Genomic DNA, 27,695 nt, shown 5'->3' on the forward strand with positions numbered 1-27,695 from the left:
CCATGGGCGGCCAGTATGAAAAAATGTATGCACTCCCTAACTCTAAGTCGCTCTGGATAAGAGTGTCTGCTAAATTACTAAAAATGTAAATCTTATAGGACAAGAGAAACGAGATACAAGAGAAGCATATTTTATTCCTCATATACAAATTATAATTTTCCACTCAATTGCAATACTATATTATCTTATTTAGAAAATACCTTTTTGTTTCATATCAACGAGGAACAAAATATTATCTTTGATAATGTATCATAACTCTTTATGCATTCTTCCTCACCATAACCATTGGCAAATACATGCAATCAATCTTTAATATTGGATATGAGCCTGATGTTAAATACATATTTTATAAATCAGTGTGCTTAGTAGGTTGCAAAAGTGATTTAAATAATATTTTTTGTTAGTTTTTTACCCCTTTTTCTCCCAATTTCAATTACGATCTTGTCTCATCGCTGCAACTCCCCAACAGGCTCAGGAGAGGCGAAGGTCGAGTCATGCGTCCTCCGAAACATGACCCGCCAAACCGTACTCCTTAACACCCGCCCGCACCAATGTATCCGAGGAAATACCGTTCAACTGATGACCGAAGTCAGCCTGCAGGCGCCCGGCCCGCCACAAGGATGCACTGTTGGTTAAAATAAATGCACTGTTGGTTAAGGGCTGTAAGTAAGCATTTCACTGTAATGTCTGCACCTGTTGTATTCGGCGCATGTGACCAATAAAATTTGATTTGATTTGAAGGAGTTGCTAGAGTGCGATGAGCCAAGTAAAGCACTCCCGGCCAAACCCTCCCCTAACCCGGACGATGTTGGGCCAATTGTGCCCTATGGGACTCCCGGACACAGCCTGGGATCGAACCCTGGTCTGTAGTGACACCTCAAGCACTGCGATGCAGTGCCTTAGACCGCTGCGCCACTTGGGAGGCCTAAATACTCTTAAACATTATACAAACAATATGTAAAAAATACACACAAAAATACAACCATGTTTATCAGCAAGCGTGTGGTTGGTTTCATCGCAATACCTGTCAATTCAGTCACTGAATAACTTCAGTCACTCAATTCAGTAATTTCAGTCACTCAGTTCAGTCACTGAAATTACCCCAATCAAACCGAAACCCCATTCATCTCACTTTCAGTGTGTGGTTAGGACTGGCTGGGTATTTCAGTTTGCTCCATGTCTTCTTTCTCATAGATGTAACAGCCCACCTTGCCGATGTTCACTCCTTTTGGTCCATACAGGATGCCGTAGCAAGGGACGTGGCAGTAAGGTATCCCTTCATGCTGCAACAAGGGAAACATCAGCAATGTCATGTTTTAGTTTTGAAATTTGATTGAGATATTATTCTTGGGAAACCCATTCTTTGTCATGACCCTAGCATTTGTCAGAATAAGACATAAATGATGGGGGCATTTAGCTTTTCTTAATTGCCCCTCCCTGAGGGGATGAATACAGTTATATTGGTTTAATTCCGTATGATTTAATTGACCAACATCAATGCATCTTCAGATTGTCTTATAAGTCCATGTGGGCTAGGCATCCTGAAAATGCAAGACACTTTAATAATAAAATACATCAAATCAAATAACCTTACATGTGAATTTCGACACAGAAGCACTGATGTGGATCTTAAAAGCAGCCCTCGCTTCGGTCATCAGTAATTGTAGTAGACAGTAATAATGTGGATGTAATACCTCAGCATGTCCACCAGAGGTCAGTGTCTTCTTACACCTCTCACAGCGCAGGCATGGTCGGTGCCAGTTCCTACCCAGGGACATCACCTTCTCTGCTGCAGAGACAAACAGACAAACACATCACTACGATTACCGAATTCAGCTGGCATGTCAGGATAATTAATAAACAGTGTACAAGGTTCTGTGTGGATCAGTTAGTAAAAACCTGGTGATTACCACATTGAGGTCTTGGGTTCAATTCCCACAGGGATCACATTCCAAAAATGTCACTTTGAAAATATAATAGGTCCGCTAAGTGACCGCTTGAACTATCAGTACAACATAGAAAATAAACATAAGAAAGCACATGTAAAAAAAACATATACAAAAATATATGTATAAAAAATATAGAATGCACATTTGAGTGATCAACGTTTATATCATAAATCAATCATGAACAGTCTGACCAAAACGTACCAAAATAGACCACTTTTCCACAGCCAGGACAGAGTGAGGTCTCTCCAGCAAACATCCTGGTCTGAGGGGGAGGAACTGGAGAAACAACAGTAGCTAGAGGTTATTCATAAGTTCAACCAACAGAAACAATTAAGTCAGCCTCAATTAAACTCATAAGTTAACCCTACATAAACTCACAGATAGGTTTTCTGCAAGTTACCAGACAGCAAATATAAGACCACCCCAACAGACACAAACTCAACATACCCCTTTCCCTTTCCTTTCCTTTCCTTTTCCAAGTCCAGCTGCTAAAATAAATTGAATCTCTTACTTTACATACTTATTCAAAATACACAATGTATCTATTCAGGTTAACCAAACACATATTTACATTTACATTTACATCATTTAGCATAAATTGAGAGTTTTCAGATTGAACAGTGACATGATACATAACAGAAAGTTTGGGTTTACAATGTTTTGCAAAAGGCAAAATTCAACAGATTATAAGTAATTATAATAATAACATTGAACAATCAACAACTACCCCACCCATTCCTTTAAAAACATTTTAATCTCTAAAGGAAATGCTAAGCCCAACAAGTGGTCTGTTAAAAACATCTGTTGAAAGTTCTAACATGGGTCAATCTTGAATCTTGTAATCAGAGATGGTTGTTTAAAGACATAGGGCTCTATTTTAGGCTGGCATTAAGGCGCTAGTGTCAAACGCACGTTAGTTTAGCAATTTCGTCATGTAAAAACTGCCGTACTAGCATTTTCTAGCCCTAAAGCCAGGTTTGGTAATTTACCTGTCTTATATCAGCTCGCTTGCGCTCAGATGGGCGGGGTGGAAATATAGTGTCCTTAAAAACTTGATCCAAAGTGCTAATTTCAGGCAGCGCTGATAGGGATATTTAAGACCAACCAAAAGCTGGTTTTAGCGGTAATGCAGTTGGTTATGACATTAATTTTGACAGCAGAAACGCAGCCTATCCAGCCGTGACGCACACTGCCCATATGTGCATGGAACAAGAGTAGCCTAATGTGCTTTTGGTGCTTGTATACTTCATACAGTGAGGGAAATAAGTATTTGATCCCCTGCTGATTTTGTACGTTTGCCCACTGACAAAGAAATGATCAGTCTATAATTTTAATGGTAGGTTTATTTGAACAGTGAGAGACAGAATAACAACAAAAAAATCCAGAAAAACGCATGTCAAAAATGTTAAAAATTGATTTGCATTTTAATGAGGGAAATAAGTATTTGACCCCCTTTCAATCAGAAAGATTTCTGGCTCCCAGGTTTATTTTATACAGGTAACGAGCTGAGATTAGGAGCACACTCTTAAAAGGAGTGCTCCTAATCTCAGTTTGTTACCTGTATAAAAGACACCTGTCCACAGAAGCAATCAATCAGATTCCAAACTCTCCACCATGGCCAAGACCAAAGAGCTCTCCAAGGATGTCAGGGACAAGATTGTAGACCTACACAAGACTGGAATGGGCTACAAGACCATCGCCAACCAGCTTGGTGACAACAGTTGGTGTGAATATTCGCAAATGGAAGAAACACAAAATAACTGTCAATCTCCCTCGGCCTGGGGCTCCATGCAAGATCTCACCTCGTGGAGTTGCAATGATCATGAGAACGGTGAGGAATCAGCCCAGAACTACACGGGAGGATCTTGTCAATGATCTCAAGGCAGCTGGGACCATAGTCACCAAGAAAACAATTGCTAACACACTACGCCGTGAAGGACTGAAATCCTGCAGCGCCCGCAAGGTCCCCCTGCTCAAGAAAGCACATATACAGGCCCGTCTGAAGTTTGCAAATGAACATCTGAATGATTCAGAGGAGAACTGGGTGAAAGTGTTGTGGTCAGATGAGACCAAAATCGAGCTCTTTGCCATCAACTCAACTCGTGTTTGGAGGAGGAGGAATGCTGCCTATGACCCCAAGAACACCATCCCCACCGTCAAACATGGAGGTGGAAACATTATGCTTTGGGCGTGTTTTTCTGCTAAGGGGACAGGACAACTTCACTGCATTAAAGGGACGATGGACGGGGCCATGTACTGTCAAATCTTGGGTGAGCACCTCCTTCCCTCAGCCAGGGCATTGAAAATGGGTCGTGGACAGGTATTCCAGCATGACAATGACCCAAAACACACGGCCAAGGCAACAAAGGAGTGGCTCAAGAAGAAGCACATTAAGGTCCTGGAGTGGCCTAGCCAGTCTCCAGACCTTAATCCCATAGAAAATCTGTGGAGGGAGCTGAAGGTTCGAGTTGCCAAACGTCAGCCTCGAAACCTTAATGACTTGGAGAAGCTCTGCAAAGAGGAGCGGGACAAAATCCCTCCTGAGATGTGTGCAAACCTGGTGGCCAACTACAAGAAACGTCTGACCTCTGATTGCCAACAAGGGTTTTGCCACCAAGTACTAAGTCATGTTTTGCAGAGGGGTCAAATATTTATTTCCCTCATTAAAATGCAAATACATTTATAACATTTTTGTCATGCGTTTTTCTGGATTTTTTTGTTGTTATTCTGTCTCTCACTGTTCAAATAAACCTACCATTAAAATTATAGACTGATCATTTCTTTGTCAGTGGGCAAACTTACAAAATCAGCAGGGGATCAAATACTTTTTTCCCTCACTGTACATATGGACGCACCACTTTATTTTTTTCATTTCACTTCACCAATTTGGACTATTTTGTGTATGTCCATTACATGAAATCCAAATAAAAATCTATTTAAATTACAGGTTGTAATGCAACAAAATAGGAAAAAACGCCAAGGGGGATGAATACTTTTGCAAGGCACTGTACAGTTGAAGTCAGATGTTTACATACACCTTAGCCAAATACATTTAAACTCAGTTTTTCACAATTCCTGACATTTAATCCTAGTAAAAATTCCCTGTTTTAGGTCAGTTAGCATCACCACTTTATTTTAAGAATGTGAAATGTCAGAATAATAGTAGAGAGAATTATTTATTTCAGCTTTTATTTATTTCATCACATTCCCAGTGGGTCAGAAGTTTACATACACTCAATTAGTATTTGGTAGCATTGCCTTTAAATAGTTTCACTTGGGTCAAACGTTTCGGGTAGCCTTCCACAAGCTTCCCACAATAAGTTGGGTGAATTTTGGCCCATTCCTCCTGACAAAGCTGGTGTAACTGAGTCAGGTTTGCAGGCCTACTTGCTCGCACACGCTTTTTCAGTTCTGCCCACAAATGTTCTATAGGATTGAGGTCAGGGCTTTGTGATGGCCACTCCAATACCTTGACTTTGTTGGCCTTAAGCCATTTTGCCACAACTTTGGAAGTATTTGTCCATTTGGAAGACCCATTTGCGACCAAGCTTTAACTTCCTGACTGATGTCTTGAGATGTTGCTTCAATATATCCACATAATTTTCCTTCCTCGTGATGCCATCTATTTTGTGAAGTGCACCAGTCCCTCCTGCAGCAAAGCACCCCCACAGCATGATGCTGCCAACTCTGTGCTTTACGGTTGGGATGATGTTCTTCGGCTTGCAAGGCACCCCCTTTTTCCTCCAAACATAACAATGGTCATTATGGCCAAACAGTTATATTTTTGTTTCATCAGACCAGAGGACATTTCTCCAAAAGGTATGATCTTTGTCCCCATGTCCAGTTGCAAACCGTAGTCTGACTTTTTTATGGCGGTTTTGGAGCAGTGGCTTCTTCCTTGCTGAGCGGCCTTTCAGGTTATGTCGATATAGGACTCGTTTTACTGTGGATATAGATACTCTTGTACCTGTTTCCTCCAGCATCTTCACAAGGTCCTTTGCTGTTGTTCTGGGATTGATTTGCACTTTTCGCACCAAAGTACATTCATCTCTAGGAGACAGAACACGTCTCCTTCCTGAGCGGTATGATGGCTCGTGGTCCCATGGTGTTTATACTTGCGTACTATTATTTGTACAGATGAACGTGGTACCTTCAGGCGTTTGGAAATTGCTCCCAAGGATGAACCAGACTTGTGGAGGTCTACCATTTTTTGTCTGAGGTCTTGGCTGATTTCTTTTGATTTTCCCATGATGTCAAGCAAAGAGGCACTGAGTTTGAAGGTAGGCCTTGAAATACATCCACAGGTACACCTCCAATTGACTCAAATTATGTCAATTAGCCTACCAGAAGCTTCTAAAGCCATGACATCATTTTCAGGAATTTCCCAAGCTGTTTAAAGGCACAGTCAACTCAGTGTATGTAAACTTCTGACCCACTGGAATTGTGATACAGTGAATTATAAGTGACATAATCTGTCTGTAAACAATTGTTGGAAAAATGACTAGTGTCATGCACAAAGTAGATGTCATAAGGCAAAGGGTGGCTATTTGAAGAATCTCAAATATAAAATATATTTTGATTTGTTTAACACTTTTTTGGTTACTACATGATTCCATATGTGTTATTTGTAGAAAATAGTAAAAATAAAGAAAAACCCTTGAATGAGTAGGTGTTCTAAAACTTTTGACCGGTAGTGTATCTTAAAAGATCAGATACAAGTCAGCCTTTTATATAACTCAAAGTAATGTGTCGATGTTACATAGAACACTACGTCCCTTGTCAAATGTGAAGTGTTATTATACGACAATTCCTCATTCCACCCCAGTGACGAATAGAGAGAGGGTCATTACAAGTGTGTGTTTGTGTCTGTGTAACCCTCTCTCTACCCCTTTATGTTGCTATATTTAACCCTTAAAGGTCATACTTGGAGCACTTGGCAAGGCCAGTTAATCTGAGCAGCCCTGATAAAAAGGACTGGTTCCTTTGTGTGTTTGTGTATATACACTATATAGCCAAAAGTATGTGGACTCCTGCTCGTCGAACGTCTCATTCCAAAATCATGAGCATTAATATGGAGTTGGTCCCCCCTTTGCTGCTATAACAGCCTCCACTCTTCTGAGAAGGCTTTCCACTAGATGTTGGAACATTGCTGTGGGGACTTGCTTCCATTCAGCCACAAGAGCATTAGTGACGTTGGGCACTGATGTTGGGTGATTAGGCTTGGCTCACAGTCTGCGTTCTAATTCATCCCAAAGGTGTTTGATGGGGTTGAGGTCAGGGCTCTGTGCAGGCCAGTCAAGTTCTTCCACACTGATCTCGACAAACCATTTCTGTATGGACCTCGCTTTGTGCACGGGGGCATTGTCATGCTGAAACAGTAAAGGTCATTCCCCAAACTGTTGCCAGAAAGTCGGAAGCACAGAATCGTCAAGAATGCCATTGTATGCTGTAGCGTTAAGATTTCCTTTCACTGGAACTAAGGGGCCTAGCCCAAACCATGAAAAACAGCCCCAAACCATTATTCCTCCTCCACCAAACTTTACAGTTGGCACTATGCATTAGGGCAGGTAGCGTTCTCCTGGCATCCGCCAAACCCAGATTAGTCCATCTGACTGCCAGACAATGAAGCGTGATTCATCACTCCAGAGAACGCGTTTCCACTGCTCCAGAGTCCAATGGCGGCAGCTTTACACCACTCCAGCTGACGCTTGGCATTGCGCATGGTAATCTTAGGCTTGTGTGCTGCTGCTCGGCCATGGAAAGCCATTTCATGAAGCTCCCAACGAACAGTTCTTGTGCTGACATTGCTTCCAGAGGCAGTTTGGAACTCGGTAGTGAGTGTTGCTACGCGCTTCAGCACTCAGCGGTCCTGTTCTGTGAACTTGTGTGGCCTACCACTGGGGGCTGAGCCGTTGTTGCTCCTAGATTGTTCCACTTCACAATAACAGCACTCACAGTTGACCGGGGCAGCTCTAGCAGAGCAGAAATTTGACAAACTGACTTGTTGGAAAGGTGGCATCCTATGACAATGCCACGTTGAAAGTCACTGAGCCATTCTACTGCCAGTGTTTGTCTATGGAGATTGCATGGTGGTGTGCTCGATTTTATACACCTGTTAGCAACGTCTGTGGCTGAAATAGCCGAATCCACCAATTTGAAGGAGTGTCCACATCGTTTTGGCCATGTAGTGTATGTATGTGTGTGTGATGTGGCGAGAGCTAAGGAGGGATTTTGTTTTTCATCAAGACAATATGCTACTCTAAGCTCCCTTAATAATACTATTACTACCCCTGTCGCTGTAGCCTGGCCCCAGATCTGTTTGTGCAGTCTTCCTATGATAATTGTTTGTCATGACAATGACCATAGGAGATAGCAAAACAGCACAAACAGGCTACCGTCCCTTACCTTTGGGTTGGTTCCGGGTGACCTGCACGGTGGTCCATGGTGTGGTGGGGGATCCTTCTGAGGGGCTGTCAAAGGTCGGTTGAGGAGTGTCGTAGATGTAGCAGCCTGCCCCTCCGATGTTCACACCTGGAGGAGAGGTTATTAGGCAGCCATAGTATTATGTGATATTATGAGGAGCTAGAGTGGGAACTTAGCCAAAGTACCAGTATCTTACAACTAGTGCCATGGAGTCATTGGTTACCCTTCTGCTGTACCGAAATGTGGTTGTCAGTGTGTTATATTAAAAAAGGAAACGTTTTAAGGCCCAGTAGAGGTCCTACTGCATAACTCCCATCTTGGACGATAGGCAGAATAGCAGAGGAGGAAGAAGCCAAGGGGAAATGCCTGCTGTTTTTCAGTTGGGTTTGAGGTTCCTTTATCCAAACAACCAGAACCAAACCCCGCCCACATCCTACCAAACCACCAGAGACACACACATTCCAGACAAATTCCTTGTTTCTGTATGTATGTACTGGGTCAACTCAACTGTAATGCACATGATTAGAGGGTAATCTCACTCTTTGTAGATAATAATAATTTAGATAATAATTTAGATAATAATAATTTTCAAAGATATGAGCTGAAGTTCGTCAGATGTGTAACCGTCTTTACTTTACATTTAGCTTCCCCAGTCTGATGACCCTCACCTACAGTGGGGAAAAAAAGTATTTAGTCAGCCACCAATTGTGCAAGTTCTCCCACTTAAAAAGATGAGAGAGGCCTGTAATTTTCATCATAGGTACACGTCAACTATGACAGAAAAAAGGAGAAAAAAATATCCTGAAAATCACATTGTAGGATTTTTAATGAATTTATTTGCAAATTATGGTGGAAAATAAGTATTTGGTCAATAACAAAAGTTTCTCAATACTTTGTTATATACCCTTTGTTGGCAATGACACAGGTCAAATGTTTTCTGTAAGACTTCACAAGGTTTTCACACACTGTTGCTGGTATTTTGGCCCATTCCTCCATGCAGATCTCCTCTAGAGCAGTGATGTTTTGGGGCTGTCGCTGGGCAACACGGACTTTCAACTCCCTCCAAAGATTTTCTATGGGGTTGAGATCTGGAGACTGGCTAGGCCACTCCAGGACCTTGAAATGCTTCTTACGAAGCCACTCCTTCGTTGCCCGGGCGGTGTGTTTGGGATCATTGTCATGCTGAAAGACCCAGCCACATTTCATCTTCAATTCCCTTGCTGATGGAAGGAGGTTTTCACTCAAAATCTCACGATACATGGCCCCATTCATTCTTTCCTTTACACGGATCAGTCGTCCTGGTCCCTTTGCAGAAAAACAGCCCCAAAGCATGATGTTTCCACCCCCATGCTTCACAGTAGGTATGGTGTTCTTTCGATGCAACTCAGCATTCTTTGTCCTCCAAACATGACGAGTTGAGTTTTTACCAAAAAGTTCTATTTTGGTTTCATCTGACCATATGACATTCTCCCAATCCTCTTCTGGATCATCCAAATGCACTCTAGCAAACTTCAGACGGGCCTGGACATGTACTGGCTTAAGCAGGGGGACACGTCTGGCACTGCAGGATTTGAGTCCCTGGCGGCGTAGTGTGTTACTGATGGTAGGCTTTGTTACTTTGGTCCCAGCTCTCTGCAGGTCATTCACTAGGTCCCCCCGTGTGGTTCTGGGATTTTTGCTCACCGTTCTTGTGATCATTTTGACCCCACGGGGTGAGATCTTGCGTGGAGCCGCAGATCGAGGGAGATTATCAGTGGTCTTGTATGTCTTCCATTTCCTAATAATTGCTCCCACAGTTGATTTCTTCAAACCAAGCTGCTTACCTATTGCAGATTTAGTCTTCCCAGCCTGGTGCAGGTCTACAATTGTATTTCTGGTGTCCTTTGACAGCTCTTTGGTCTTGGCCGTAGTGGAGTTTGGAGTGTGACTGTTTGAGGTTGTGGACAGGTGTCTTTTATACTGATAACAAGTTCAAACAGGTGCCATTAATACAGGTAACGAGTGGAGGACAGAGGAGCCTCTTAAAGAAGAAGTTACAGGTCTGTGAGAGCCAGAAATCTTGCTTGTTTGTAGGTGACCAAATACTTATTTTCCACTATAATTTACAAATAAATTCATTAAAAATCCTACAATGTGATTTTCTGGATATTTTTTTCTCAATTTGTCTGTCATAGTTGACGTGTACCTGTGATGAAAATTACAGGCCTCTCTCATCTTTTTAAGTGGGAGAACTTGCACAATTGGTGGCTGACTAAATACTTTTTTTCCCCACTGTATGTATTGCCCCCCAAACTGACTGAACCCAGGTCCCATCTAGGAAATTAAATGTTACCGCCTATCTTTCCCATCCATGTTTTGTGGCACCTCCAAAACAATCATGTGATATGCAGGCATAATAATATAAGGTGATAATGCTTGTCAGTTTTTCGAGAGTGACTTAGACCTTTGGTTCGAAACGTTACACTCAATAAACTGTGGGAGCTTTCAATAGGTTGCAGATACAATGCCTAGTGAGTCTACACACCTTTTGCACAGTCTACACATTTTGCCTACTTAAAATTTAATCTGAAAAGGGATTAAATTTGATATTTTTCCTACTGATTTACACAACCTACTCCCCATTTTTAAAGTAAAAAAAAATTATAGAAACATTTTCCAAATAATACTTTTTAAAAATGAAGATGTCTTGATTGCATAATGTCTTCACACCCCAGAGTTAATACTTGGTGGAAGCACCTTTGGCAGCCATTACAGCTGTGAATCATTTTAAATAACTTTATACCAACTTAGGTTAGGGCATCATACAGTATATCTATTGTTTTTGTCAAAATTGCTCAAGCTCAGTACATTTGGTTGGGAATCATTGATGGACAACAATATCCGAATCTTGTCCCAAGCAAATTTAAGTTCGGACTGAGACTGGACAACTCAGGAACACGCAACACTTCTTGAAAAACCATTCTGGTGTGTCTTTGGCATTAACATTTGTGTGATTGGCCTTCTGGAAAATAAAACTCAATCCCTGGTTAGGTTTTCAGAAGACTGGGACAGGTTTTCCTCTAACTTATTACCTGGGCTTTGCTACTTTCATATTTACTTTGATCTTGACAAATGCTCCAGTCCATACTGGTGACAAGCATACCCATAAAATTATGCTGCCATCACAATACTTGAAAATACAGAGGGTTTCTCCTGTGTTGTGTTGTATTGGATTTAATTTATTTGCTGTGTTGTCTTGCAGTATTATTTAACAGCCTTATCGCAAACAGAATGGATGATTTAGAGTTGATTTTTAACACAGGCTTCCTTCTTGGAATATTGCTGTCAATTAATGATTCCCAACCAAATTGACTGAGCTCAAGCAATTTTGAAAAAACAATGGAAGAAATTTCCCTAAGAGTTGTGCAAAGTTGGTAGAATCTTATAGAAAATTATTCACAGCTGTAATTGTTGTCAAAGGTGCTTCCACCGAGTACTAACTCAGACATGAAAGCATACCTAATCAAGACATGTTCATTTATTTTTATTAGGAAAATGTTCTATAATTTTTCTTTAACTTTGACAATGTGAAGTAGGCTGTGTAGATCGGTAGGAACAAAATTGATTTTTTTTTGTTTTGATAGAATTTTAAGGCAGTAAAATGTGAAGACTGTGCAAAGGGTGTGTAGACTTTCACTAGCGACTATATACAGTGGGGAGAACAAGTATTTGATACACTGCCGATTTTGCAGGTTTTCCTACTTACAAAGCATGTAGAGGTCTGTAATTTGTATCATAGGTACACTTCAACTGTGAGAGACGGAATCTAAAACAAAAATCCAGAAAATCACATTTATGATTTTTAAGTAATTAATTTGCATTCGTAGGATTTTGGTGTGCTCCAAAATGTTGTCACAGATTTAAGCAACTGTGAAACGAGGCCAACTTTTTATGCAACTTTGAAATTGAAGCAATTTTAAGAAATGAGGCCACCCTGGATAGGAGTAGTGATTGAATAGGCTCTGGCCAGGCAGTATAACACCAGGGCAGGGGGTCATTATAGATATAAATCTGGGCCCCACTCAGTACACATAGGACGTCTTGCACTTTGATTCATGGGAAAGGAAATGCCTATGACCGTACAGCATCTGGTATAGTATCCGTGTGATGAAATTGTATAATGTTTTTAACATTGTTTTCTTAATCAATCAAGTAGTTTTATGTCTGTTTGTGTGAGTGAGGAAAGGAGTACATTTGTGCTACTGTATGTATTGTGTGTATGTTTGTGTGCGTACGTGTGTGAGTGCGTGCGTGTGTGTGTGTGGAGTGTGTAAAATACAGATGTAGGATCTTAATTTGAGCCAGTTTGCTACAGCAGGAAAATAATCCTTCAGAAACAGGAAATGTGAATTATATATTATGTGGATTATAATTAATGGACATTTTCATAGGGGTTGATACATTTTTCGTAAGGGAAAATCAAGACTGAAATTTCAAAGTGGAAATTACAAACTTCAGACGCCTTTTTAAACCTTAAATACATTCACTACAAGTTTTACATTTCCTGCATTGCAGGAAAGTTATCCTGCAACAGAGTGATCAAATTAAGATCATACACCTGTATAGTGCTGCTTATTTTTTTTATACAGCAGCACTGTGTATCCAAGACAATTTCAACCTCTGGGACAATAAAGTGTATCCTATCCTATCATTGAATGAATGTCTTACTGAATTCAAGCTATAGCCATTCTTCCTCATATCTGTGATGATGCTTTTTTAACAGTAACCTCTTACCTTTGGGTCCGAAGAGAGTTCCATAGCATGGTTTGTGACAGTAGGGCAGCCCATCATGCTGAAAGACAGACAATGTCTAATTTTAACAAATAGTCTTATCATAATAAATAGCTGAATATTGTTAATTAAGAAAAACTAAAACCACAGGAAGTCCGCTCACAACAATGTGCAGGTTTAGTGCAACTTTCAACTGTAACTATTTACTGAAACAGTTCTACTTATTACTGAAATAAACTGTTTACTGAAACTGAAACATTTCACAATTCACTGAAATTGAACTTTACAGTCAGTCAGTGTCAGTATAAAGCATTAGGGTTTAAACCAATCAGACAGAGGTTATATTTCAGGAATGTGACCACTGACTGGTCACTGGCTTAATCACAAATGGCACCATACTCCCTTTATAGTGCACTACTTTTGACCAGTGCCAATAGGCAATTGTGCAGTATATGGGTCATTCTACAAAAGTGGTGCATCATATATAATAGACATACACTGAATGTACAAAACATTAGGAACCCCTTCCTAATATTGAGTTGCACCCCCTTTTGCTCTTAGAACAGACTCAATTAGTCGGGGCATGGGCTCTACAAGGTGTCGAAAGCCTTCCACAAAGATGCTGGCCCATGTCCTTTTGGTGGTGAACCATTGATAACCATTCTATAAAAACTCAGCAGCGTTGCAGTTCTTGACAAAAAGCATTGCGCCTGGCACCTACTACCATACCCCGTTCAAAGGCACTTAAATATTTTGTCTTGCCCATTCACCCACTGAATAGCACACATACACAATCCATGTCTCAGTTGTCTCAAGGCTTAAAAATCCTTCTTTAACCTGTCTCCTCCCGTTCATCTACACTGATTAAAGTGGATTTAACAAGTGACATCAATAAGGGATCATAGCTTTCAACTGGATTCACCTGGTCAGTCTACAGTATGTCATGGAAAGAGTTCTTAATGTTTTGTAAACTCAGTATGTGTGTGTGTGTTCGCCTGTGTGTGTGCGTGCACGTTTGCGAGAGCCAAGGATGGTATTTGTTTTTTAATCAAGATAATATGCTACTCTAAGTTCCCTTAATAATAATACTACTATTACCCTTCCGTTGCTTAAGGCTTTAAATCGTTTTTTTGGGGTGGGACTGCAATTTGCACCACTTCTGTTGAAAGACATTTGGGAAGCAACCATTATCTTTCAAATTTAAACGAATGCCTTCTCCTCCTGACCTCTTCAAGTTAATAATGGAGGAGCTCTATCTGTCAGTCTAAAATGGACCGAGCAGAGCAGACAGAGAGAGCAGACAGAGCAGAGCAGAGCAGAGAGATCCTTTCAACCCAAATTCCTGTCAAACATCTCCCCAATTCAGACTTTATTTTTAGCAAACTGCTTCCATATGCTCTTGCTCCTTCACATTCCAGTGCATGAACTGGGAATAAAACAATATTTAGACAACTAACACCCGTCTGAGAGGAGGATAGAAGAGATTTAGGATGCTGTGACCTCAGCAGGCTCTTAAAGCTCTTCATTCTAAATGGCTGCATTTGTAACCGACCTTAGAGAGTTAGGCTGCATCCCAAGGGCCGGGCCCATAGGGCTCTGGTCAAAAGTAGTGCACTATGTAGTGAATAGAGTGCCTTTTAGGACTTGTCCTTAGAGACACGCAACGTATGTGTTACCACACCTCTTTTCGGACCAACACTGGGTTATTGTGTGTGGGAGACAGCTCAAACAGTACCTAAATGAATGAATGCACACACACACTCTGTCGTACAAAGCTCACTCTGACCACACAAGAGTGTTCTATGTCTCCTCAAGTACAAGATACTTTTATAACTCTACAAACTGCCCTCCTCACTCACACTACAACAACAACAAAGTAGGACAAACCTAAGCTCCGAAGAAGATTCTCCAAAAACACTTAAGTCACTCTTATAAAATACTATTTGGGACCAAAGTTCTTCATAGCGAAAAAATAAATACAACTTTAGATCAGAAACAGTAATATTACAGTGTAGGTACATATTAATACTTGGCATTTACAGTGCAACTGTTTGTGGGTCAATGGCATTGAAGTGAACAAGACATGCAGCAGAACTATCTGAGTTTTGAGAGTAGGGCTTTGTTATGAACCTCACATTTTACCCTATCAACCTCACATCTGTAGGGTGACAGTTAGAAAGCAAAAAAAAAGCGTTTTGCCAAAACTGCGTAATTCCAAAATACACACTTTCATGATTTTGATGGAGACTCACTGCATGCGTCGCATATACACACTGTTAACTTTAAAGTTAAATCATCACTTCCTTCATTCCTATTTCAGACCTTTGAGTCTATATACGGACACTGAGGTCTGGAACGTCACGGTTACGACAGCCTGTGACTCAGCTAGTTCAGCAAATCTGAGCTCATGTTTTTTCTGGAGAGTAAAGTGTGTCCCAAATGGCACTGTACTACCTATGTAGTGCACTTCTTAAGTAGTGCACTGTGTTGGGAATCAGTGGCCATTTGGGACGCAACCTCTGATATCATAAGCATCCGTTACAGACCTGACAGTCTGGTGTGATGTCACACTTTCACTGTTCATTGTCACGTTGTCACTGAGGGTGTGGGTGTGATGCCATGAAGTCATGGAGCAGCCATTAATCAGTGTGATGAATGAGTTGATGATAGATGCAAAGGAAACATTGCATCAGCTTTGGGCTGGCATCGTAGGCTACAATCCAGAAACGAAGGACATGCCTCTCTGACAAGGTCATTATAAATCTTGTAATTTAACCACAGGAGGCTGGTGAGGGGAGGACGGCTCAAAATAATGGCTGGAATTGAGTGAATGGAATGGTATCAAGCACTTAGAAACTGAGTTTGATGTGTTTGATACCATTTCATTAACTCTGTTCCAGCCATTACTATGAGCCGTCCTCCCCAGTTAGGGTGCCACCAGCTGCCTATGCATTTAACGTCTACTTAACCTCATGTAAATGTCCTTTAACCTGATACAGCAGTGGGCTAAATCAGGGTCACACCGAGTGTTTCTGGGTAGTTTTAAACAAATCTACTTTGAAACAAAAGTATACACCTCACACACATGGTTATGGGCTTAATCAAAATAAGACATCTGTACCATGTCAGATATAGAGTTGAAATGTATTCAATTTTGAGTTTGAATCCCAATATTACACTTTACAGTTGAAGTCGGAAGATTACATACACTTAGGTTGGAGTCATTAAAACTTGTTTTTCAACCACTCCACACATTTCTTGTTAACAAACTATAGTCTTGGCAAGTCGGTTAGGACATCTACTTTGTGCATGACACAAGTAATTTTTCCAACAATTGTTTACAGACAGATTATTTCACTTATAATTCACTGTATCACAATTCCAGTGGGTCAGAAGTTTACATACACTAAGTTGACTGTGCCTAGATTTTTATTTGGATTTCATGTAATGGACATACACAAAATAGTCCAAATTGGTGAAGTGAAATGAAAAAAATAAAGTGGTGCGTCCATATGTACAGTGAGGGAAAAAAGTATTTGATCCCCTGCTGATTTTGTAAGTTTACCCACTGACAAAGAAATGATCAGTCTATAATTTTAATGGTAGGTAAACTTCCGACTTCAACTGTATATACACTGCTCAAAAAAATTAAGGGAACACTTAAACAACACAATGTAACTCCAAGTCAACTAGCCGGTGCCCCCGCACATTGACTCTGCACCGTTACCCCCCTGTATATATAGCCTCCCTACTGTTATTTTATTTTACTTCTGCTCTTTTTTCTCAACACTTTTTTGTTGTTGTTTTATTTTACTTTTTTATTAAAATTAAATGCACTGTTGGTTAAGGGCTGTAAGTAAGCATTTCACTGTAATGTCTGCACCTGTTGTATTCGGCGCATGTGGCCAATAAAATTTGATTTGTTTTGGCTTCTGTGAAATCAAACTGTCCACTTAGGAAGCAACACTGATTGACAATACATTTTACATGCTGTTGTGCAAATGGAATAGACAACAGGTGGAAATGATAGGCAATTAGCAAGACACCCCCAATAAAGGACTGGTTTTGCAGGTGGTGACCACAGACCACTTCTCAGTTCCAATGCTTCCTGGCTGATGTTTTGTCACTTTTGAATGCTGGCGGTGCTTTCACTCTAGTGGTAGCATGAGACGGAGTCTACAACCCACACAAGTAGCTCAGGTAGTGCAGCTCATCCAGGATGGCACATCAATGCGAGCTGTGGCAAGAAGGTTTGCTGTGTCTGTCAGCGTAGTGTCCAGAGCATGGAGGCGCTACCAGGAGACAGGCCAGTACATCAGGAGACGTGGAAGAGGCCGTAGGAGGGCAACAACCCAGCAGCAGGACTGCTACCTCCGCCTTTGTGCAAGGAGGAGCAGGAGGAGCACTGCCAGAGCCCTGCAAAATGACCTCCAGCAGGCCACAAATGTGCATGTGTCTGCTCAAACGGTCAGAAACAGACTCCATGAGGGTGGTATGAGGGCCCGACGTCCACAGGTGGGGGTTGTGCTTACAGCCCAACACCGTGCAGGACGTTTGGCATTTGCCAGAGAACACCAAGATTGGCAAATTCGCCACTGGCGCCCTGTGCTCTTCACAGATGAAAGCAGGTTCACACTGAGCACGTGACAGACGTGACAGAGTCTGGAGACGCCGTGGAGAACGTTCTGCTGCCTGCAACATCCTCCAGCATGACCGGTTTGGCGGTGGGTCAGTCATGGTGTGGGGTGGCATTTCTTTGGGGGGCCCTCCATGTGCTCGCCAGAGGTAGCCTGACTGCCATTAGGTACCGAGATGAGATCCTCAGACCCCTTGTGAGACCATATGCTGGTGCGGTTGGCCCTGGGTTCCTCCTAATGCAAGACAATGCTAGACCTCATGTGGCTGGAGTGTGTCAGCAGTTCCTGCAAGAGGAAGGCATTGATGCTATGGACTGGCCCGCCCGTTCCCCAGACCTGAATCCAATTGAGCACATCTGGGACATCATGTCTCGCTCCATCCACCAACGCCACGTTGCACCACAGACTGTCCAGGAGTTGGCGGATGCTTTAGTCCAGGTCTGGGAGGAGATCCCTCAGGAGACCATCCGCCACCTCATCAGGAGCATGCCCAGGCGTTGTAGGGAGGTCATACAGGCACGTGGAGGCCACACACACTACTGAGCCTCATTTTGACTTGTTTTAAGGACATTACATCAAAGTTGGATCAGCCTGTAGTGTGGTTTTCCACTTTAATTTTGAGGGTGACTCCAAATCCAGACCTCCATGGGTTGATAAATTTGATTTCCATTGATAATTTTTGTGTGATTTTGTTGTCAGCACATTCAACTATGTAAAGAAAAAAGTATTTAATAAGATTATTTCATTCATTCAGATCTAGGATGTGTTATTTTAGTGTTCCCTTTATTTTTTTGAGCAGTGTACATCACAGAGGACTGAAATATAACAAACCGTTTGACATAGAAACACTGGATTTCCGGTGGCTTTTCAGATTTTTTTTAAATTATGAAATTATGAACATGTTTAATAACATTCCACCCATGAGGCCACAAGGCAATTTTACTGCAGGAAAGGGCTACTGTTTTTTATGGAAAGATGCCAAGATCAGGAACCCATGCCTTTTGACTGTAATTTCAATGATCCCAACAGATATAATTATTGACAGTTCAGGAATGCAGATGCCAGTCTCCCTTCTCTGTCCCTCCCTGATGAAAAAGTATTAAAAGGTTTTAGAAAATGTTCTGAACAATGAAGATAACTCACTGCCGTGTATGAGGCCACACACACAGAGAGAGAGAGAGAGAGGTCAGTCCTTCACCCGACAGCCTGTCAAAAACACTCCCGTCCAGAAATAACAGCAGCCTATTCGTTCTCTCATGCCACAGCATTTCAGAGATAAAGAAGTGGATGGGACTGTATATGGGCTTGTGAAAGTGAACTAGCAGTGTTTGTACATTACTCCATGTATACTGTTAGGTTATCTATGACATTTTCATAAAGAAGGATAACTCCTCTGCATCTCCACTCAAACCTGTGTAAGAACAACTACCTCTCAAAAGTCAAGCATGTAAACCCTTCCAACCACAAGTAAACCTTAAAATCAACTAGTCATCTTTATCTTCTGATGAAAGGACAAAGACAGCATGGAGGGTTAGACTACTAGACTCTAGAGAATACAGCCATGACTTGTGAACTCATCTTTTTTTAGATGGAAAACCTGGAAAATGTTTCTAACAACGGCCTGTTTCTGAGAAAGACATACTGTATGAGACCTTCAGAACATTAAAACACTTTTGTGTTTGTTCCCTGCCCCCACTGAATCAACTGTCTGTGGGCCCAGGCTAGCCCACAATCTCCAAACTAACAACACTGAAACAACGCTTGACTTTGTCTCATATTGGTCTGAGATGACCTGAATAATTAGCCTCAGTAGCCCTAATATCACTCAACTCAAAGACTCCAGTGTTTGGGCCAGGACAATGACTTACCCCCAGGTTAGGGTATCAAACAGGATCAAACAGGCTTCCAAAACAATGATATACCTTTGACATTTATCCTACCCTGTGAGATTTGTAAAGACTAGTCATGTGACCAACCATACCTGGCCTGACTATGGGGCCTATAACTATAATTCTATCAAACCAAGTTATCAGGAGTCTGTGATAAGTGAAAAAAATAATTTAGAATGCACATTTGGAAGCATTTCCAGACACTGGCTAGAATAGTTCCGATCCCCTTCTGTATTTTTTATAGATTCTTTGACAGCCACAGACAGCGGCCGAGTCGGGACTTAAACCCCCCTTGCCAGCGGGCATTTGTGGTCGACTGGCTCAACACTGCCTAGTTTACATCCATTGTTTATTGATTGTTTTATATCATGTATTTTATTAGTTTTAGTACAACAAACCCTCACTGGGGGATCCATGTAACAAGCTGAGTCTTCATTGTTCAGGCCCACCTGTACTTCCTTTATTTTGAGCTTATTTTCCAACTCTAATATCCGTCTTTTGATCTATTTCTGGGATTTGCTTATTATTATTGTGACTGTGTGTATGAGACATCCTTTAACAGGTGCTGTTAGTATGACTGTATGGCTGCTTTCTTTGATTTACATTATATACTGTGCATGACTAGGCAGAAATGTGGGGTCCTGGGGATCATACAAGAGGATTATGTTGATAATACTGTAATAGCAATAACATAACCCTACACTTTCTAGGTACCGATGGAATTCCATTACATTTCGAACTGGGCTCATATTCACAAATAGTCTCATATTAGGAGTGCTGATGTAGGATCCGTTTTGCCTTTTAGATTTAGATCACAATGAATAAAGATTACATGGACAGGGGAACCTGATCCTAGATCAGCACTGCTAAGATACTTTATGAACGCTGCCCCTGACCCTTAGTGACGTCTTAATACTTACATTCCCCAACCCTTTGTTATTTCCATCCATCATCATCAGTGTCATCTTTGCCTTGAGGGAGAAGCACCCTGGTGAAACGCGACACCAATCCTCCTGACCGAGTTTCATTATTCATTCACTAGAATTTGCGATGTCCTCTGAGCTAACATTCCATTCCATTGATGAGCTGGCTAGACTCCCCTGGGCTAGACTGCCATGCCAAGGGGAGGACATGCTGTGTATATATGTGTGTGTGTGTGTGGGGGGGGGGGGGGGTTCACACAGGAGTAATATTGTTTTTATTTTATTTTTATATATATTATTTTCAGTTTATCAGGGGGCACTGCAGCACCCTCAGCACCCCTACTTCCCGCAGCTATGTCTGCGAGATGGGGTGCAGTCAGATCTACAAGCACTAGATTCTGAACTTGAACGATTCAGCTCAGTGAGCTAGAAAATTCCTTAAATCTTCTGAGCAGGAGAATGAAAGGTGGCATGACACAGGCTGCGTTCCAAATGTCACCCTAGTCCCTATATAGTGCACTACTTTTTTTTATTTGCATATAGTGAATAGTGTGCTATTTGGGACACAACCACAGTGTAAGGATCAGTGTCACGATGCCTGGTGAGGGGTCGGAGTGGACAAAGGATGAGTGTCAGGTTATTCTAAAGCCACGCTTTGGTTCACGGACCAGCTATAATCAAAGGGACCCACAAAGACATAGCCGCTCAAAAGTTTCATTCTTGAGATGATTGGAATTTCTGGGCCACAGAATTTCAAAGCCACTGCTATAGCACTAGTGATCTGGCTTCTACTGCAGTTGCGCTACAGCAATTTTCATTATTTTTAGTTGATACAGTACATGGGTCTATAAACAATAACCCAGTAGTGCAACTCACTAACTGATAACACCCCTTACGTAGGATCTTCATTTGAGCCAGTTTGACTACAGCAGGAAAATAATCCTGCAGCAACAGGAAATGTGAATTATTATGTGGATTATAATTCATGGACATTTTTGTAGGGGTTGATACATTTTTCATGAGGGAAAATCAAGTCTGAAATTTCTAAGTGGAAATTACATACTTCAGAAGCCTTTTAAAACCTCAAATACACTACAAGTTTTAAATGTACTGCATTGCAGGAACGTTCTCCTGCAACAGGGTGATCAAATTAAGATCCTACATCTGTAGTTGTGATACAGTTTATGCTCAAATAGCTCGGAAGATTTAGGGAATTTTCTACTTCACTGAGCTGAATCGTTCAAATTCAGAATCTAGGGCTGACTGCACCCCCATCTCGCAGACATGGTCGCGGGAAGGAAGTAGGGGTGCTGAGGGTGCTGCAGCGCCCCCAGATAAATAAATAAATATATATATACAGTACCAGTCAAAAGTTTGGACACACATACTCATTCAAGGGTTTTTCTTTATTTGTACTATGTTCTATATTGTAGAATAATAGTGAAGACATCAAAACTATGAAATAACACATAGTGAGGGAAAAAAAGTATTTGATCCCCTGCTGATTTTGTATGTTTGCCCACTGACAAACACATGATCAGTCTATAATTTTAATGGTAGGTTTATTTGAACAGTGAGAGACAGAATAACAACAAAAAAATCCAGAAAAACGCATGTCAAAAATGTTATAAATTGATTTGCATTTTAATGAGGGAAATAAGTATTTGACCCCTCTGCAAAACATGACTTAGTACTTGGTGGCAAAACCCTTGTTGGCAATCAGAGGTCAGACGTTTCTTTTAGTTGGCCACCAGGTTTGCACACATCTCAGGAGGGATTTTGTCCCTCTCCTCTTTGCAGATCTTCTCCTAGTCATTAAGGTTTCGAGGCTGACGTTTGGCAACTCGAACCTTCAGCTCCCTCCACAGATTTTCTATGGGATTAAGGTCTGGAGACTGGCTAGGCCACTCCAGGACCTTAATGTGCTTCTTCTTGAGCCACTCCTTTGTTACCTTGGCCGTGTGTTTTGGGTCATTGTCATCCTGGAATACCCCATCCACAACCCATTTTCAATGCCCTGGCTGAGGGAAGGAGGTTCTCACCCAAGATTTGACGGTACATGGCCCCGTCCATCGTCCCTTTGATGCGGTGAAGTTGTCCTGTCCCCTTAACAGAAAAACACCCCCAAAGCATAATGTTTCCACCTCCATGTTTGACAGTGGGGATGGTGTTCTTGGGGTCATAGGCAGCATTCCTCCTCCTCCAAACACAGCGAGTTGAGTTGATGCCAAAGAGCTCTATTTTGGTCTCATCTGACCACAACACTTTCATCCAGTTCTCCTCTGAATCATTCAGATGTTCATTGGCAAACTTCAGACGGGCCTGTATATGTGCTTTCTTGAGCAGGGGGACCTTGCAGGCGCTGCAGGATTTCAGTCCTTCACGGCGTAGTGTGTTACCAATTGTTTTCTTGGTGACTATGGTCCCAGCTGCCTTGAGATCATTGACAAGATCCTCCCGTGTAGTTCTGGGCTGATTCCTCACCGTTCTCTTGATCATTGCAACTCCACGATGTGAGATCTTGCATGGAGCCCCAGGCCAAGGGAGATTGACAGTTATTTTGTGTTTCTTCCATTTGCGAATAATCGCACCAACTGTTGTCACCTTCTCACCAAGCTGCTTGGCGATGGTCTTGTAGCCCATTCCAGCCTTGTGTAGGTCTACAATCTTGTGCCTGACATCCTTGGAGAGCTCTTTGGTCTTGGCCATGGTGGAGAGTTTGGACTCTGATTGATTGATTGATTGATTGCTTCTGTGGACAGGTGTCTTTTATACAGGTAACAAGATGATATTAGGAGCACTCCCTTTAAGAGTGTGCTCCTAATCTCAGCTCGTTACCTGTATAAAAGACACCTGGGAGCCAGAAATCTTTCTGATTGAAAGGGGGTCAAATACTTATTTCCCTCATTAAAATGCAAATCAATTTTTAACAAGCGTTTTTCTGGATTTTTTTGTTGTTATTCTGTCTCTCACTGTTCAAATAAACCTACCATTAAAATTATAGACTGATCATTTCTTTGTCAGTGGGCAAACATACAAAATCAGCAGGGGATCAAACACTTTTTTCCCTCACTGTATGGAATCATGTAGTAACCAAAAAAGTGTTAAACAAATCAAAATATATTTGAGATTTTAGATTCTTCAAAGTAGCCACCCTTTGCCTTGATGACAGCTTTGCACACTCTTGGCATTCTCTCAACCAGCTTCACCTGGAATGCTTTTCCAACAGTCTTGAAGGAGTTCCCACATTTGCTGAGCACTTGTTGACTGCTTTTCCTTCACTCTGCGGTCCAACTCATCCCAAATCTCAATTGGGTTGAAGTCGGGTGATTGTGGAGGCCAGGTCATCTGATGCAGCACTCCATCACTCTCCTTGGTCAAATAGCCCTTACACAGCCTGGAGGTGTGTTTTGGGTCATTGTCCTGTTGAAAAACAAATTATATTCCCACTAAACGCAAACCAGATGGGATGGAGTATCGCTGCAGATTGCTGTGGTAGCCATGCTGGTTAAGTCTGTCTTGAATTCTAAATAAATCACAGACAGTGTCACCAGCAAAGCACCCCCACACCATGACACCTCCTCCTCCATGGTTCACGGTGGGAACCACACATGCGGAGATCATCCCTTCACCTACTCTGCGTCTCACAAAGTCATGGCGGTTGGAACCAAAAATCTCAAATTTGGACTCATCAGACCAAAGGACAGATTTCCACCGGTCTAATGTCCATTGCTCATGTTTCTTGGCCCAAGCAAGTCTCTTCTTCTTTTTGGTATCCTTTAGTAGTGGTTTCTTTGCAGCAATTAGACCATGAAGGCCTGATTCACGCAGTCTCCTCTGAACAGTTGATGTTGAGATGTGTCTGTTACTTTTATTTGGGCTGCAATCTGAGGTGCAGTTAACTCTAATGAACTTATCCTCTGCAGCAGAGGTAACTCTGGGTCTTCCTTTCCTGTGGTGGTCCTCATTAGAGCCAGTTTCATCATAGCACTTGATGGTTTTTGCGACTGCACAAGTTCTTGAAATTTTCCGGTTTGATTGAAGTAATGATGTACTGTTGTTTCTCTTTGCTTATTTGAGCTGTTCTTGCCATTAAGAAGAAAATAAATTCCACAAATGAACTTTTAACAAGGCACACCTGTTAATTGAAATGCATTCCAGGTGACTACCCCATGAAGCTGGTTGAGAGAATGCCAAGAGTGTGCAAAGCTGTCGTCAAGGCAAAGGGTGGCTACTTTGAAGAATCTCAAATATAAAATATATTTTGTTTTGTTTAACACTTTTTTGGTTACTACATGATTCCATATGTGTTATTTCATAGTTTTCATGTTCTTCACTATTATTCTACAATGTAGAAAATGTAAAAATAAAGAAAAACCCTGGAATGAGTAGGTGTGTCCAAACTTTTGACTAGTACTGTGTATATATTCTGAACAATAAAACGCAACATGCAACAATTTCATTGATTTTACTGAGTTACAGTTCATATGAGGAAATAAGTTAATTGAAATAAATTAATTACGCCCTAATCTATGGATTTCACATGACTGGGAATACAGATATGCATCTGTTGGTCACAGATACCTTTAAAAAAATGGGCCTCACAATGGGCCTCAGGATCTCGTCACTGTATTTTTGTGCATTCAGATTGCCATCGATAAAATGCAATTGTGTTTGTTGTCCGTAGCTTATGCCTGCTCATACCATAACCCCACCGCCATCATGGCGCACTCTGTTCACAACGTTGACATTAGCAAACCTTTCGCCCACACGATGCCATTCACGTGGTCTGCAGTTGTGAGGCCGGTTGGACATCCTGCCAAATTCTCTAAAACGACGTTGAAGGCGGCTTATGGTAGAGAAATTAACATTCAATTGTCTGGCAACAGCTCTGGTGGACATTCCTGCAGTCAGCATGCCAACCACACGCTCCCTCAAAATCTGAGACGTCTGTAGAATAGTGTTGTATGAAAAAGCTGCACATTTTAGAGTGGCCTTTTATTGTTCCCAGAACAAGGTGCACCTGTGTAATGATCATGCTGTTTAGTCAGCTTCTTGATATGCCACACCTGTCAGGTGGATGGATTATCTTGGCAAAGGAGAAATGTTAACAAATTTGTGCCCAAAATCTGAGATAAATAATGATTTACTGCGTATGGAAAATTTCTGGGATCTTTTATTTCAGCTCATGAACCATGGGACCAACACTTTACATGTTGCGTTTATATTTGTGTTCAGTGTATATATTACAGTATATATATTTTTTTTCTTTACAAAATTATATTACTCCTTATGGGGGTCAGTGGCCTGCCCTACTCCCTCTGTCCCCATGCAACCCCTTCCCTCTCTCTCCCATCCTCTTGGGTAGGATAGCACAACCCTTCGATGTCTCCCTCCCTCCCTTTGTTCTGGGGTAAGATAGCACACCCCTTCCCTCACTCTCTCTCTCTTTCATTATATTTATTTCCCTCCTTCTTTCTCTCTCTGTTGACAGAATATTACGGCCACAGGGCCTCCCTTTACCTCAGCATGGTTGCCAGCCGACAGGGTCTTGTTACAGCGTTCGCATTTCAGGCAGAACCGGTGCCAGTTTTTCCCCAGCGAGCTCACCTTCTCAGCTGCAGGACAGACAGAGAGAGTTTGTTTACAAAGACTCAAATGACAACAACTCATAAACAATGATGTAGGCATAACACAATACAACCTTAGAATGTGGGTTATCAATTGGGTTATGAATACCTTACAATTTGGGTAGGACAGTTGAACTAAGCTCATAAGGCATTTACAGGTTATATCCTTCAAAAACATTGTTTGCAAATGATTTGTCTATTGCTGTTAGCTGTGATTATATCTCATTTTTGGGACATTATATAGAGGGTCACCTCTGTGTTGTTTCACAAGGTAGGCTATTACCAACACAGACTTTGTACTCTCCCCTCTCCCTGAAATGTAATTGGACATTTCGACCTCTCTCCCTCTGTCTATTACGGGTCACCACACTCCAGGATAAGGGTTCAACATGTAGCCAATAGATCTATAGAGAAAAGTGAATTTCAGCTCAGTTTCACTTGAAGTTCAATACCTAATCTTACAATATGCTCCATATTTTGCCATCAAACAAATGTCTGGAAGAGACAAGATTGATAACAACCAAGAGCTGTAGCCTCCTTCCTAATCATCAAGTCCAACAAGTGGTTTAACTGATGTAACCAGAATAACCTTGCCCATATGCTACGTTAAAGTAAATACACATGTCAAGTATTAATTAATTAAGTATTAATCACGTCTTTCCGATGTGAAAATAGTCCCGGCAGCAGAGATGCTGAAAGACCCATAGCCTGGCTTTGAAAAGGTAACATTAATCCTAATTTTAATTCTATATTATTTTATTTTTGGGGGGCGAAAAGCTCCTTGTCAGTAGGCTAAACGAATACGATGTCACCAGCAGGGACACTCTATTGTATTGTATTATATTATGTTCTGTTCTATTCATATCTGCACACAATTGTCACTACAATAACCATTTTAATTTTCAGTGTCAGTTAATTTTCTTTTAGTTAGCCCTATGCTAAATCATTATCATTATTCATCAAAATAAACAATCCAAGTTCTTTGATCATCTTCAATATTCACATTCCTTGGCATTGGCGGGGGCTATAAGTTTACAAAAATGATTCCTTACCAAAAAACACATCATTTGTGCATCTGGGGCACCTCGACGTCATTCTTCAGCAATTCTTGTCCAGCTGACGATCAAGTCTAACTTCAAATGCCTTCAAATTCTATTTGCAGGGCTGCCAGAACGATGCAGTGCCTATCGCGCCTTCAACTGTGTTCAACTTGAAGCAAAGCGATGTGGACGCTCCGCCTCCGAATGGGAGGTATGGAGTTGGGTGAAGTTGCTCCTAGACGCTGATCTTGGGTCAGTTTTGAATTTTCCCAAATGAGTGTTAAGGTTCAGATTGCGGGGGGAAGCTGATTCAAGATTTGTACACAGGGAAAGTTCACCCTGGAGGAATGGGAGCTATAGCGTGCCATCCCATTGAACAAACCCAGTCTTTATTTAGGAAAGCTATGGTACCCTGCAATATGAAAGGGATAGTT

The 27,695-nt window shown here is 41.5% G+C and overlaps 1 protein-coding gene across 2 annotated transcripts; it reads right to left on the reverse strand.

Annotated features, from left to right (window-relative positions):
* Positions 1-151: 151 nt before the first annotated feature.
* LOC311136820 (cysteine-rich protein 3-like) lies at positions 152-27,424 on the reverse strand. 2 transcript variants are annotated; one of them, XM_084171109.1, is made up of 8 exons: positions 27,274-27,424; positions 26,115-26,209; positions 13,146-13,203; positions 8,355-8,480; positions 2,151-2,225; positions 1,695-1,789; positions 1,133-1,283; positions 152-625 (listed from the first exon to the last, which is right to left on the reverse strand). In XM_084171109.1, the coding sequence occupies exons 1-7, from the start codon at positions 27,314-27,316 to the stop codon at positions 1,146-1,148; spliced, it is 630 nt and encodes a 209-aa protein (XP_084027235.1). In that variant the 5' UTR covers positions 27,317-27,424; the 3' UTR covers positions 152-625; positions 1,133-1,145. The 2 variants fall into 2 exon arrangements, with proteins under 2 accessions (XP_084027235.1, XP_084027234.1); XM_084171108.1 differs by having other exon boundaries at positions 153-1,283.
* Positions 27,425-27,695: the final 271 nt, after the last annotated feature.

This window comes from Coregonus lavaretus, assembly GCF_964263955.1.
Source record: "Coregonus lavaretus genome assembly, chromosome: 1".
In the NCBI taxonomy this organism is placed as follows: Eukaryota; Metazoa; Chordata; class Actinopteri; order Salmoniformes; family Salmonidae; genus Coregonus; species Coregonus lavaretus.

Coding starts and splice junctions, on each gene's coding strand:
- LOC311136820 (XM_084171109.1), bottom strand. CDS start 27,316: ATGACGTCGAGGTGCCCCAGATGCACAAATGATGTGTTTTTTG. Junction 1,790..2,150: donor TGGAAAAGTGGTCTATTTTG/GTACGTTTTGGT, acceptor TTGTCTCTGCAG/CAGAGAAGGTGATGTCCCTG. Junction 1,284..1,694: donor CCTCTGGTGGACATGCTGAG/GTATTACATCCA, acceptor CCCTTGTTGCAG/CATGAAGGGATACCTTACTG.